Raw genomic sequence first — 14,385 nt, 5'->3', positions numbered from 1 at the left:
ACTCGCGACTGTAGAATATATGTTTTATTTGAAGGAGGTCAATGTTTTGGTCCTAATATTGACTTTACCAAGAGTTAGAGAGCACTGATAATCTTCATAAAGTTCCATAATGGGCAATGTTGACCTGTCAATAAAAGATTCTACAGTGATGAGCACCTGACGTTTCATACTCTGTTTAAGGATTTTCTCTGCTGCGTGCACCAGAATGACCTAATAATTACTAAGCAGTCTTCTCCAATAAATCACCTTCAAGTACTGGACAGCCCTTTGACGTGAGTGCCCTGTAAAGTGTATTTCAGGCCAAAAGGTATTTTATTTATTTATTGATTAGTATATATGGCCTCCGTATGTTGTATGTGTGGAGTGGTTGATTTTACATTTAATTACAAATCGAACAACATAGGAAAACGGTAAGTAAGCACACACACAAAAAATGTTTTAGTCTAACAATATTATTGACTTTGTTAACTTAGGTTAACGTCAGGTTAAGTAGGAGTTTATGGGGCCTAAGAGAGACAAATTACAGGTTGGTAACACTAATGTTGGTGCTCTAAAAACATATTTGACTTGCTGTATGTGATGTGGGGGGGAAAAAAGTCACCCAATTTAAATTGTATTTCTAAACCCCCCCCACAATTTAATATTATTACTTTGGGTCGCTTTCTCTAGAGTGTTCAATACTATACCTACTGTATTTTAGGAATGGTTAACACCATGAAAATAATTAATTTCGGAATTATACGGCGTTGCATTGCCCCATGGTTACACTGAATATAATGATATTGCCCCATAATTATAAGGAAATAATTGTCCCATGCTAATCAAAGTAGATGCATGATTCCCCTGTAATTTGCTATACAGATGACCGTAATTAACAAAAGTATTGTTGACAAAGTCTAAATAATTTGACACAAAATTCTAAGTGGCTGTTTAACCAGAGGCTGGATCTACAATGTCAGATGTTTCCCTAGAATCAAAACATGATGAAAAATGATTGTTTAGACTTGTGAAATTAAAAGGACCGGTCCAATTTCTTGCACAAATTCGGGTTTATGTATCAAAATCTTCTAACTGCAAAAAGGTGGCAAAGCGTGTCCCCAGATTTATTAAATAAATACATCACTATTGCGGTCAAGTGAATTTTTCCCTTGATAAAATTGTGCCAAATATTGCCTCAGTTGTGCAGCTGGGAGACTTTGATAAATGACCACATCGCCTTTATTTGTTCATTTTATCCTTTTTAATAGAACTCATTGGGGTCTACTTACTGCTTATCAAACACACGGAATCCAATTGAAAACAGTGACACTGGTTCTGCTCCAGTGTAACAGCTGGGACACTTAAGCAAACGACTCCCATTATGTACCAAACTATTTACTTTTTTCAAGAAATACTGTTTTCAGTTCATTCTTCTGTTTAGTATTTTGTTGGGAAGAAGCAGAACCAAAATGTCTAGCACTGCAATTTTCTAAAAATGCTTTTTAATTTAGCAATGATTAATTAAATTTGTAGTGCAGATGCTCTCTCTACTGCATTGTTTTTGAGTTCTCACAGAGCGTATTAAAACAGCTGTATATGTTCCATTTTTTTTTTTTTTTTTACTATGCTTTTCAGGGTTAAATCTGAAAAGTTATTAAACCTATGTTAACTTATATATTTTGGTTTTGTTGCAAGCAGAAGATGTGGAAACACCAAGGACTTATAGTCATATGGTGTTTTCTGAGTAACTTGACCAGCAGGTGTCAGAGTCAGCAAATAAAATCCGGCACAGGAAAGATATGGTCATCTGTCTTTATCATTTGGCCGATTACAACCAAACCAAGAGCATAAACAGACACAGGATCAGATGATTTTTAAAAAAAATATAAAAACAATTTTAATAGGAAGCATGAATCTGAAAGAAAATACAGTACATACGGTATATACACTTCCATTAAGACCACTATACGCACAAGACAGGGAATTAAACAAGTATGGCCTAGATCTACAAAGGGTGCTAAGCCGAATGGGAGTAAGTGTGCTAAAGCTTAGCATCCTTTTGTTGATCTGGTCCTATTCATTTTACAATGCAAACATATTATATTTCAAGACTGGCTATTTTTCAAACTATATTGATAGCTGGAGTTTTGAGCTAGACAAGCGTGGTTGTTAGAGGTTATAACTTATTGGGAGCTACGTGTCAAGTGCTGGAAAAGACTGCATTGCCCTTATTTTGATTCTGTAAAGCAGCACCAACAAATGTTATAAGGCCCAGGACAATAGAAAGGAATAGCAACTCTGGATAATGGGCCAATGAGAGCAGAGTCTGCAGGGGAATTAAATGGTATTGAGCTCTGGGCCTTGCGGACCAGTGTTCAGAAGCGTGGTTAGGAGGTGCCAAATGTTTGACCGAGAGTCTTTGGGTAGGGCAAAATGGGCTAGGCCCGGAGGTTAGGCCTTGTCACTCATCAGGCCTCTCTGCTTATTTAGTGCTCCTCACATGAAAAAGCAAACTGGGGTGGGCTTTTAGGAGGGGTTAAATTAAAAATGATAGGGGTGTAGTATTATGATCAGATGCATCAATGTTTGCAAGCCATATCTATACTGATTCTCTTTTTTGTGTTTAATTATTCTGCTGGGTTTGAGGAGTTAACTTGCAAGATTGGCCTGAAATGTAATATCACAAACACAAATTAATGGTAGGAATACTTTGTGCACCATGTCTCATCATAAGTATCAAATATTTGATGCTATAGTACATAGTCCTCTCTGAATGAATACAAATTAAAATCTAACATTAGGGCCCAGTGTCACTAAGCAATACTAAGCCATAGCACACCTGAAAACTCATTCATAGGCTTAAATTATCATCACCCAGTAAAGATATGCTTTATAGACGCAGAGTTATTTAAAAATACTTAACCAGTCATAGTATCAAGTGATTTTTAATTGTAGAAGAAGATGGTTTTAAAATATTACCACAATTTTGACCCCATTTTGCAGCTCAAAACACCTTGTGAGATACTGCTTCGAAATACTGACCAGATATCTTCTCTAGCGTGTGCCATACTGCCAGTGTTAAATCTAGCAAACTTGCTAATCATGTTGCTTGCATGTGACAGCAAAATCGTAGTGGCCAACCTTACAGCCTTTAATGCCGGCAAGCTCAGTCAACATGAAAGAGAACAGTGTTTGTTAAACTGGGGCTACATATGAAGAAGTGGGTCTGCGGTAAAGCATTTGCATCTAAAGATTAACATTTTCTTTTGTGTTATTTGCACCATATGTTGAAGAGTATTTATACTGTTGTAGAATTTGGCACATTTGCACAAAATCTTAATCAGAAGTAATGTGAACCGCACATTTCTTTATACGTACCATTTCCATACCTGCGTTAACATTGTAATTACTGCAGCATGTAACCCTTACATCCTTTAATAACCACTCCTCCAACAGCAAGTGGTGTTAAGCAAATCAATGCAAAGCACCTTTTATGGTGACACAAAGCTCTATCCTGGATCTCATCCTACCTCTCCCATCGTACTTTCAGTGTCTCTTCTGCTAACACCTCCTCCTCCTCTATTGATCTCTCTGTGGGGGTACCCCAGGGCTCTGTCCTGGGACCTCTTCTCTTTTCTCTGTATACACTCTCTCTAGGTGACCTAATAACATCTTTTGGGTTTAATTATCACCTCTATGCTGACGACACACAAATATATTTCTCAACACCCGACCTTACACCTGCTATACAAACCAAAGTTTCTGAATGTCTCTCTGCTATATCATCCTGGATGGCCCTCCGCCGCCTTAAACTCAACATGGCTAAAACAGAGCTCCTCATACTTCCTCTCAAACCTGGCCCTACTACCTCCTTCCACATTACTGTTGGAACTACGATCATTCACCCAGTAGCCCAAGCACGCTGCCTTGGGGTCATACTCGACTCCTCTCTCACATTCGCCCCTCACATTCAAAACATTTCTAAAACCTGTCGCTTTTTCCTCCGCAATATAACAAAGATACGCCCTTTCCTCTGTTGCTCGACTGCTAAAACTCTGACTCAGGCCCTCATTCTCTCCCGTCTTGATTACTGTAACCTCCTGCTGTCCGGCCTTCCTGCCTCTCACCTGTCTCCCCTACAATCTATGCTAAACGCTGCTGCCAGAATCACTCTACTCTTTCCGAGATCTGTCTCAGCATCTCCCCTCATGAAATCCCTCTCCTGGCTTCTGATCAAATCCCGCATCTCACACTCCATTCTTCTCCTCACTTTTAAAGCTTTACACTCTTCTGCCCCTCCTTACATCTCAGCCCTAATTTCTCGTTATGCACCATCCAGACTCTTGCGTTCTTCTCAAGGATGTCTTCTTTCTACCCCCTTTGTATCTAAAGCCCTCTCCCGCCTTAAACCTTTTTCACTGACTGCCCCTCATCTCTGGAATGCCCTTCCCCTCAGTACCCGACTAGCACCCTCTCTATCCACCTTTAAGACCCACCTTAAGACACACTTGCTTAAAGAAGCATATGAATAGCACTGTGGCTATTCTGAACACATGATACATAAAGCTTGGCCCCCTGCAGATGCACTTACCAGAACTCCCTCCTACTGTCTCTGTACGTTCTCCCTACCTACCAATTGGACTGTAAGCTCCTCGGAGCAGGGACTCCTCTTCCTTAATGTCTAAAGCACTTATTCCCATGATCTGTTATTTATATTATCTGGTTTTTTTTATGATTACCACATGTATTACTGCTGTGAAGCGCTATGTACATTAATGGCACTATATAAATAAAGACATACAATACAATACAATACACGAAGGAACACAATGACTGACTCTCATAGCGTTAATTTAACAGCAGTTGTTTGCAATGCTTAGAAAATTACCCCCTTGCAATATAAGTAAGGTTTCACAGAGCAGTCTCTTTTAAAGAAAGTATTTTTTAAAGCACTCACGTATACCATTGCGTTTTTTAATTATTGTAGAAATCACAAAATAGGTATTTCATTATTCATAGATTTTCCTCAATAGTCCCTATTCAATATGCAGAGACATCAACCTCCAATGATCCAAACCAATGTGATTGGGTAGGGGGGGGATTTGGACCAAAATGTTTCACTTTTCGACCTAAAAGTGCTGATTTTTTTTAGTGAGAATCTACTGAAGTCTATGAGATGATGATGCTAAGAATCAGTACTACGGACTGAACATTAGTGAGGCTCCCAGAAAATCAGGGACAGTTGACAAATTTGAATATTGTGTGAAGCTGATGCAATGTTGGGGGCAACATTGGGTTTAGTTAGGGGAGAGTGCAACTCCCCTCTAAAGGGTTACTAGTATGGCCTGTGTGTAGCGAGCCCCCACCCTGTGTTACCTTGGGATCATGACATCATGGAAGAGAACGTTTCGAGAAGGTTAGGTTCCAGGAAGACAAGTGTAGCGGAGCCTCGTGGAGAGTGGATAAGTAATGTTATTAAAGTAATAGCACAGATCAGGCCCTCTATTTATTATGTTGTAGCTCAGAATAGTTCCCATACGAAGATTAATGGGATCCAGTATAAGCTTTGAAGTATGCAAACCGAATGCCACAGAGGGCTTCAGAAATGAGGACTCCGGTGCGCTGGCGGATCGGCTCTAACCGTGAATCTGCATTAACAGTCCTCTCTGGCGACATGAAAGTGGCAGTTCCCACACAGACAAAAGGTATTAGGGTCACTTGTACAGGACCCGCTAATAGCCCCTATGGGACTAGTATTACAGGGATAATACAGAGGTATATCCTGAACAAGGGGGGAGGGAGGGGCGGGTCTCAAAACATTTAAGCAACTAAGAGATATACCTCCATGTGAGTGTTGAGTGGGCATTCATGGAAGCGCATAAAAGCATCGATATTCCAAACGAAATAGAGATATTACAACGCTGTATAAAGTGTGGTGTGCGGTCCCCGTGCCTGGGGACCTGAATAAAAGTCCTTGTTGTATGACAAAAGTTCCTGGCACTCATTGTTCTACAACCTTGATACCTCATTGCCCAGCCACCTGAACCCAACCCCTTAGTCAAGGTAACCCATGCGGAGTAACCATACATAACACACCAATGTAATCTCCCTAGCAGCCGGGCAGGGAGGGTTACCTCCATATCAGGGAAGCTCCATTCACTTGAATACGGATATATGGGGCAGATTAATCAATCTCCGATGTGGAGTATTGCACCTAATACGACTTTAGCTGCCATTCAAAATAATGACAGTTAACACAGCGATACCCCCACATCGGAGCTTCATAAATGCTGGCTTAGGAGAGAGGTGGCATCCATTTTAAAAATGGTCAAAAGCCTAGAAACCTACAGATAGATATCTCCAGAATGCTGTAAATACAATTAAATAACCCCTGCAAACACAGAAGTTTGTTAAACTACATAACACTGGGTGTTTTAAAATCGAATAGTAGGAACTACATCTTTATTTTAGATTTTAGTTAGGCTTAAAAATTGATGCACAGAAGGATCTAAAAGAAAAAAAATTGTTTTCAGCACCAGAAGAGATGGAACAGTACAAACGTACTCAGTATGTAACCTGATTTACTGTACTTTAAGCTTCCACGAACGCCTCTGGGGATTAACTGAAAGTTCAGGTTGTCTTGGTAGCCTAGAGATCTTTTTCTCTCTATACAATTGATTTATGTACTGAAACTAACTTACCTGTAACATCAGTCTGGATGTCAGCAAGCTTGAAAAGTGGTCCAACGTGCTCATGATAGATATTGGCAGCTTCTCCTTTATGGCTGCTTGGGTTAATTATTACTTTAAGAGACTTTGGTCTATTTGGAAATCCTACAAATGGAAATAAAAAGCGGCACATTAACAACACCTTTATGCATATACACATCAAAATACTAATATCACAAATGCCGCTCCTTCTATTCTTTGATCATAACATAATGAAGCAGCATTGCAGGCTTCATTAAAAAATTATGCTATATAGTTTGACTTAAAGCAGCAATCCCCCATATTTGTTTTATTTACCCCTCTTATTTTACAAGATGGTAACCAAGAGCTGAATCGCGCTACTCTCAGCTCTGTGGAGCCCCTGGATCCTGAGATTCTTACCAGTGAATTTGCTGGGTTTAAATCTCCCTTCACTGAAAACAAAATGGATTCCAAATCTCAGGCCAATAGGAAATTGCAAGATCATTGTTTGAGGCTTCCTATTGGGTGATCATTTAAAGCAGCAATGCAGGTTTCATTTTTGTTTTTTATTGCAGGATTGAAGCAGGGGGTCTCCGGTGCTGAACTGTGTTAATTTCAGCTCTGGGGACCCCTTCTTTCAAGAGATACTTACCTCCGTAGCGATGCTGGTATCTCTGAGTTTAAATGTCCCTGGTATATGGGCCAAAAGGAAGCCGCACTGGATGACGTCACGATCTCCTATTGGACCGTGTGACGTGGGAAAGCTTGTCTTTCTACATCAATTGTTAGTCCAAATACAAAAGGAATCGCCTAATACTGAAGTACTCATTTATTCTGCACTATCACAACTTGACTAACATGGCTATTTCCGTTTTATATATACTGTATAGACAAATAAAAAGATCGCTTGTGAGCACATTCACATGTCTTAGACAGGTCTGCAACCCTGCTTTTCACCATTATCACCTAGCATACAGTGCTTCCACTGCAGCAAGGGATTCTGGGAAATGACATGCAAATGAGCACACAGTGTCACCTTTTGCCTCAAATCAATTTTTACATGGAACCATTATACTGTAAGGTAATGCTCGCTGCATTACACAGCTTTCAGCACAGCCTGGGTTTAGATGTATAGCCAGTAAACCTACCATGTAAAAATAGATTTGAGATAAAAGGTGACACTGAGTGCTCATTTGCATGTTATTTCCCAGAATCCCTTGCTGCAGTGGAAGCACTGTATGCTACAGTAGGTGATAATGGCGAAAAACAGGGTTGCAGACCTGTCCAAGACATGTGAATGTGCTCACAAGTTATATTTTTATTTGCTGTATGCTTTACGGTGGATATATATATATATATATATATATATATATATATTATATTCATTCATATTCTATCAAGGCAAAAATGGAGCAATTCTGGGGGTAAAAAACTGCACCGTATGTAACAAACAAAAAGTCCCATTAAATCAATAGGATTTTTTTCATTGATACATCTTTGACACATTTTTTTTGCTCCACTTTTGCCTTGATACATAGACCCCATTTACTGCAATAGATATATTCAACCGAACTGCCGCTTTGATGGATATAGAATTACTCCCCTGTAGAAGCTTGAATTGTAATGAAGACATTTGTTAATCACATTATGTTTGCAATATTTCCGTCTAGTCTTCTTTCAATGAAAGTGAGACTCTACATGCAATGAACGCTCTATAGGTTACGCCTTCTGCAGACAGAAAGAAATAACACATATTAGGGCAGGGCAGGGAATTACTGTTTAACACTGAAAATACAATTGTTCACTTCTAAAACAAGACCAATATTAGAAGTGGAAATACCCCAATGTATTTTTAAATGATGGAATGACCCAGTTTAATACGTTAACTAGAAGCAAGATTGAAGGGCTATAAAGAAAACCTTATAATGTAGATTAACAGTTGGCCAATAAGGGCATGTAACCTGTCCACAGCAATAACTCTAGCAGGGCTTTTTGAGGGAGAAAAATAAAAATTATATATACATACATATATACTGTATATATACACATTATAAATATATATATATATACACATTATATATATATATATATATATATATACACTGGCGACACACTTTATTCGAGCTCGGCTAGTCCCACGAATTCGGGTATACCCGGGTGTATTGAGGTTTGTGACTGTTTTCTGCCCGAGTGCATTGAGGTATTTTCAGGCAGGGATTGAAGCATTTTATTCCCGCTGGCTGCAATACTGCACAGTATATATATATATACTGCATTACAATTCATGAATTTATGCCATCTGGTAGACACGCGAAGCATTGCAGCCTATTAAATCCTAATCATTATCATTTAACAGATCAGCCGCCCGTCAGCCAGGCATGAACCCAGGCTGGGAAGGCAAACGCAACGGGGCTTGTCAGAGGTGAGGAGCGGCGCATTCCAGGTATCTGCCAGGTACATACTGGGTATTTGCTCGAATAAAGTGTGTCGGTGCAGTATATATATATATATATATATATATATATATATATATATATATATATATATATATATATATATATATATATATACACATACATAGTTAGGTCCGGAAATAATTGGACACTGACACAATTTTCATAATTTTGGCTCTATACGCCACCACAATGGATTTGAAATGAAACAACCGAGATGCAATAGAAGTGCAGACTTTCAGCTTTAATTCAAGGGGTTGAACAAATATATCGTATGAAACGTTTAGGAATTGCAACCATTTTCATACAAAGTCTCCTTATTTCAGGGGCTCAAATGTAATTGGACAAATTAACACAATCATAAATAAAATGTTAATTTGTAATACTTTGTTGAGAATCCTTTGCAGGCAATGACTGCTTGAAGTCTGGAACGCATGGACATCACCAAACGCTGGGTTTCCTCCTTTGTGATGCTTTGCCAGGCCTTTACTGCAGCTGTCTTCAGTTGTTGTTTGTTCGTGGGTATTTCTGCCTTAAGTTTTGTCTTCAGCAAGTGAAATGCATGATCGATCGGGTTGAGATCAGGTGATTGACTCGGTCATTGCAGAATATTCCACTTATTTGCCTTAAAAAAACTCCTGGGTTGCTTTCGCAGTATGTTTTGGGTCATTGTCCATCTGTAAAGTGAAGCGCCGTCCAATCAACTTCGCTGAATTTGGCTGAATCTGAGCAGACAATATATCCCTATACACTTCAGAATTCAACCGGCTGCTTCTGTCACATCATCAATAAATAATAGTGACCCAGTGCCATTGTAAGCCATGCATGCCCATGCCATCACACTGCTCCACTGTGTTTTACAGATGATGTGGTATGCTTCGGATCATGAGCCGTTCCAAGCCTTCTCCATACTTTTTTCTTCCCATCATTCTGGTACAGGTTGATCTTAGTTTCACCTGTCCAAAGAATGCTGTTCCAGAACTGGGCTGTCTTTTATAGATATTGTTTGGCAAAGTCTAATGTGGCCTTTCTGTTCTTGAGGCTTATGAATGGTTTGCACCTTGTGGTGAACCCTCTGTATTTGCTCTCGTGAAGTCTTCTCTTTATGGTAGACTTGGATAATGATATGCCTACCTCCTGGAGAGTGTTCTTCACTTGGCTGGATGTTATGAATAGGTTTTTCTTTAACATGGAAAGGATCCTATGATCATCAACCAATGTTGTCTTCCGTGGACGTCCAGGCCTTTTAGTGTTGCAGAGCTCACCAGTGAGTTCTTTTTTTTCTCAGAATGTACCAAGCTGTTGATTTGGCGACTCCTAATGTTCCTGCTATCTCTCTGATGGGTTTTCTTTTTTTTTTGCAGCCTAAGGATGCCCTGTTTCACTTGCATTGAGAGCTCCTTTGACCGCATGTTTTGGGTTCACAGCAACAGCTTTCAAATGCGAATGCCCCATCTGGAATCAAGTCCAGACCTTTTACCTGCTTAATTGATGATGAAATAATGAAGGAATAGCCCACACCTGTCCATGAAACACCTTTTGAGTCAATTGTCCAATTACTTTTGGTCCCTTGAAAAAGAGAGGGCTCCATATTAAAGAGATGTAATTCCTAAACCCTTCCTCCAATTTGGATGTGAATAGCCTCAAATTAGAGCTGATAGACTGCACTTTAAGCCCATCTTCATTATTTAACTGTAACTTGAATTTATTTTGGTACACAGCCGAAATAACAAAACTTGTATCAGTGTCCAATTATTTCCGGAACTAACTGTGTATGTGTATATATATATATATATATATATATATATGTATGTATGTATGTATGTATGTATGTATGTATGTATGTATGTATGTATGTATGTATGTATGTATGTATGTATATATGTATATATGTATATATGTATATATGTATATATGTATATATGTATATATGTATATATGTATATATGTATATATGTATATATGTATATATGTATATATGTATATATGTATATATGTATATATGTATATATGTATATATGTATATATGTATATATATATATATATCTTAACCCCCTTATAACGCTGTGCTTGGGGTCCAAAGAATCACAGCGCGTTATAAGCGGATCGCGTTAGAAATAATTTACAATTGTATGCATTGCACAATAAAGTATTTAAGATACCAATAATCGTGTTGTAAAGTATTCATAAATACGAAAATTGGGAGCCACGGTTGCATCGCGTTATAAGCGGATTCGCGTGGTAACGGATCGCGTTATAACGGGGTTGAGCTATATATATATATATATATATATATATATATATATATATATATAAAATATGCTTTAAAATACATATTGACGATTGAAGCCTATTTTTGTGTGTGTTAAAACTGTACTTATAATCACAAATGTCATATAAGGTTGCTTTTTTTAAAGAAAAAATATATTTATGCTTAGGGGATATTGCGAATTCATAATTTTAGCTAAATTGCATTCTGATTGCTGAGTTAAAGCTCTGTTTATATGTGTAAACACTGTAATGTTAAACATAAGTGTTCTATGTTGAGGAATTATTTTTGATTATGGGAACCAAGTAGCAGAGCTACTGTAGCAATGCAAAATTACAGATTCCAAATCAAGAGCTGAATATGACACTTAAATAACCCCCAGGCTAGTGAATTCTTGACCTGCTAATGAGCCTATGGGTATGTATTCTTAGCAAGTTAGCAAGAATATACCATTACAACAGCACCTATAGCATCATGTGATGGTAACTAAGAGAAAGGTTTGGGTCAGAGTTCAAGCCTGAAACAGAGCAAAGGGGAGAGAGAAAATATCCTCGAGGGATTTAAAGGGGAACGCCTCTCAGCAGGGATTTGATGATAGTGCTGCTGCACAGTTGGTGCTGAGATTTGATACTACAATTTTCTGGATTTGTAGACTCCATATCACTTAGGCCACAGCAGGAGCAGGTGCACAGGAAATTCACTACTACTACCAAGCGTCGTAAACCAAAAGGAAAGAAAATGGCAACGTAATTAATTTTAACAACCCACTGTCATGTGCCCTATTAATTTTAATATATGTCCCTTTGCAAAACAACTTCAATAAAATTAGCATGAAGCCCAAACAGTTGCCGCGATGCAATGAACATACAAGAGAGAAATATGGCATTTAATACTTTATATTGGGATACTTGTAGAATTTTTTTTTTAAGAGGGGGGGGGGAATAAAAAATAAAATGTTTTTTTTTTTTTTTAAATAAAGGTTTTATGTAACGATTATACTTTACTCCATGGATACTGCATTGATGTTGTATTGCCAGTATAGCACTGTCAGGGTTAACAGCAGAAATTAGAGACCGTGTTTTCAAACCATATGTAATTTTTCCAAATATTTACAATGTTCTTGATGTTCTGTTCATAAAATTCATTAAACACTTATCACGCTGGTAATCGTTACAAACAGTAAATTATTGCCTACAGTGTCACAGTAATAGAATAAATTGGAAATTCCAGATGAGCTCATGTTCATTGAGTTAATGCTATGGCTGCATATCACATCTCTAAACCAGCCCTGGGGAAGGTCTACTCAGCTGAACACACTGTTCATTAAAATACAGAAGGATAGGCCCATGTTTAATAAGCAGTGTTACTCCATAAGACAACTTCTGGTGCCAGAAAACACTTAACAGCCCATTCAAGTGAATGGGCCAGAAGGTATCTTCCAGTGCCAGAAGGTGTTTTATGTAATAGTCCTGCTTACTAAATATGGGCCATAATCCCTATCCTCTCACAAGTGTTAAAGCAACAAGGGCAAATTATATGAGTGATTGTGTTTCTAAACAGCATCTCTGGAGATCATATGTAAAGGAATCGGCTTATATTAGCATGAACAGTGTATGCAATTAACAGTATTGCACTTTCCATTGCCACCTGGATCCAGATGAAGTGGAGAACTTCTGACATTGTTGATTTTTAAGCATTCTATTAACCTCTGGGCTGGAAGCAATGTGTTTTTTCCCCTTGACAAATCTACAGTATTGGTATTTTGGGTATTACATCAGTTGGAAGACCTTAATCCTCTTGACTGAAACTTTTGTTCAGTTCTTCATATTGAATGGCGAGTTATCAATGAGCTTTTTCTCCCAAATAGTTTAAAACAATTACCTATACTAATTTATTTGGGTTCCTAGTTCTGTTGCATGATGGATGGATGGTATTGCAATACATTTAAATTGGTTGATTACTGTGCGGTTTGTTATATGTAAATGTGACTGCTTGAATGTACTGTACAGCTAGATAGCTGATAACACAGAATGCAGAGTTTACACTGTTTGTGTGGTGGGCTGACATGCTACTGTATCTCAGCATTACTGTATATCTTACTCCCAAGCAACATATTTACATGCTCTACCTCAGGTTACTATTCAAAACAAACAGTTCATAGATATCAAAGCCCCACGTCTCACTAACTTTCCTACCACCGTGTTATGTTTGAGACGCAATTGCACTGGGGATTTTGTTTGCCCTTCTCTGGATCTACAGATGCAGCAACGAGTATCCGAACACTTGCCTTTGAAAATCTGAGGCAATCTCCCAGTAAAGCTCCAACATTTCTGTGACATTTCTGCAAACAGACTAATGGCCCAACGGATTAACACAACGGGGGTCCATGGCAGTCTCATTCATTAGCAAACTACCATCTTACCTCACCTGGAGTGCTGGGTCCACTTTTGACCACATCTCCAGAAGGATATAGGCAGAGTTATAGTGGAGCAAGGAAGGTGGGTACATTCTCTTTAATTAATTCACTCTATTTGACCTCTCCCTGTACACAGAAGGCTATTCCTTTAATCCACTAGTCTATGCTGTAAAAATTATTTTCTCACTTCCCCATCCTTTATCTTTTTCTTGAGGCCCTTTTCTTGTGACAGCTTTAAGCTTGACATTCCTTTTCCCTTTCGTATTCTGTTCTGACATATTATACGTATTATGCACATGCCAGATTTTGGGAAACAAAATATCTGTTATTTTAAACAAATATGGAACATCTTTTACATTTTTTTTTTAATATATAAAATGTGGTTTACAAGTACAGATGTCCCGAGAGAAGTATACAGATGTAGAACAACTCGCTGTCTCCGCAGTCGCAGCTGAAAAATCAAAACGCGTCGGCTCCGGAGGCAGCACCGGCCCGACATCACTGCGGGAGGTCCATGCATCCGAATCGGACCCACTCACAGCGATAATCCTCTGGCCCCGAGAGAGCCGTTGTCGCAGT

General features: G+C 38.5%; 1 protein-coding gene across 7 annotated transcripts in view; it reads right to left on the bottom strand.

Annotated features, from left to right (window-relative positions):
- Positions 1-14,385, bottom strand: part of CERKL (CERK like autophagy regulator) — a 291,588-nt gene that overhangs the window by 190,314 nt on the left and 86,889 nt on the right. For 6 of the 7 annotated variants that reach the window (XM_075608917.1, XM_075608915.1, XM_075608912.1 and 3 more), the window contains exon 3: positions 6,681-6,812. The exons of the other annotated variant lie outside the window; for it this stretch is intronic. In XM_075608917.1, coding sequence (XP_075465032.1) covers positions 6,681-6,812 — 132 coding nt within the window. The remainder of the gene's footprint in view (positions 1-6,680; positions 6,813-14,385) is intronic. 7 annotated transcript variants of the gene reach the window in all.

This window comes from Ascaphus truei, chromosome 7, assembly GCF_040206685.1.
Source record: "Ascaphus truei isolate aAscTru1 chromosome 7, aAscTru1.hap1, whole genome shotgun sequence".
Taxonomy (NCBI): domain Eukaryota; kingdom Metazoa; phylum Chordata; class Amphibia; order Anura; family Ascaphidae; genus Ascaphus; species Ascaphus truei.
Note: the sequence above shows the minus strand (reverse complement) of the source record. Positions and strands in the feature narration are given on the sequence as shown.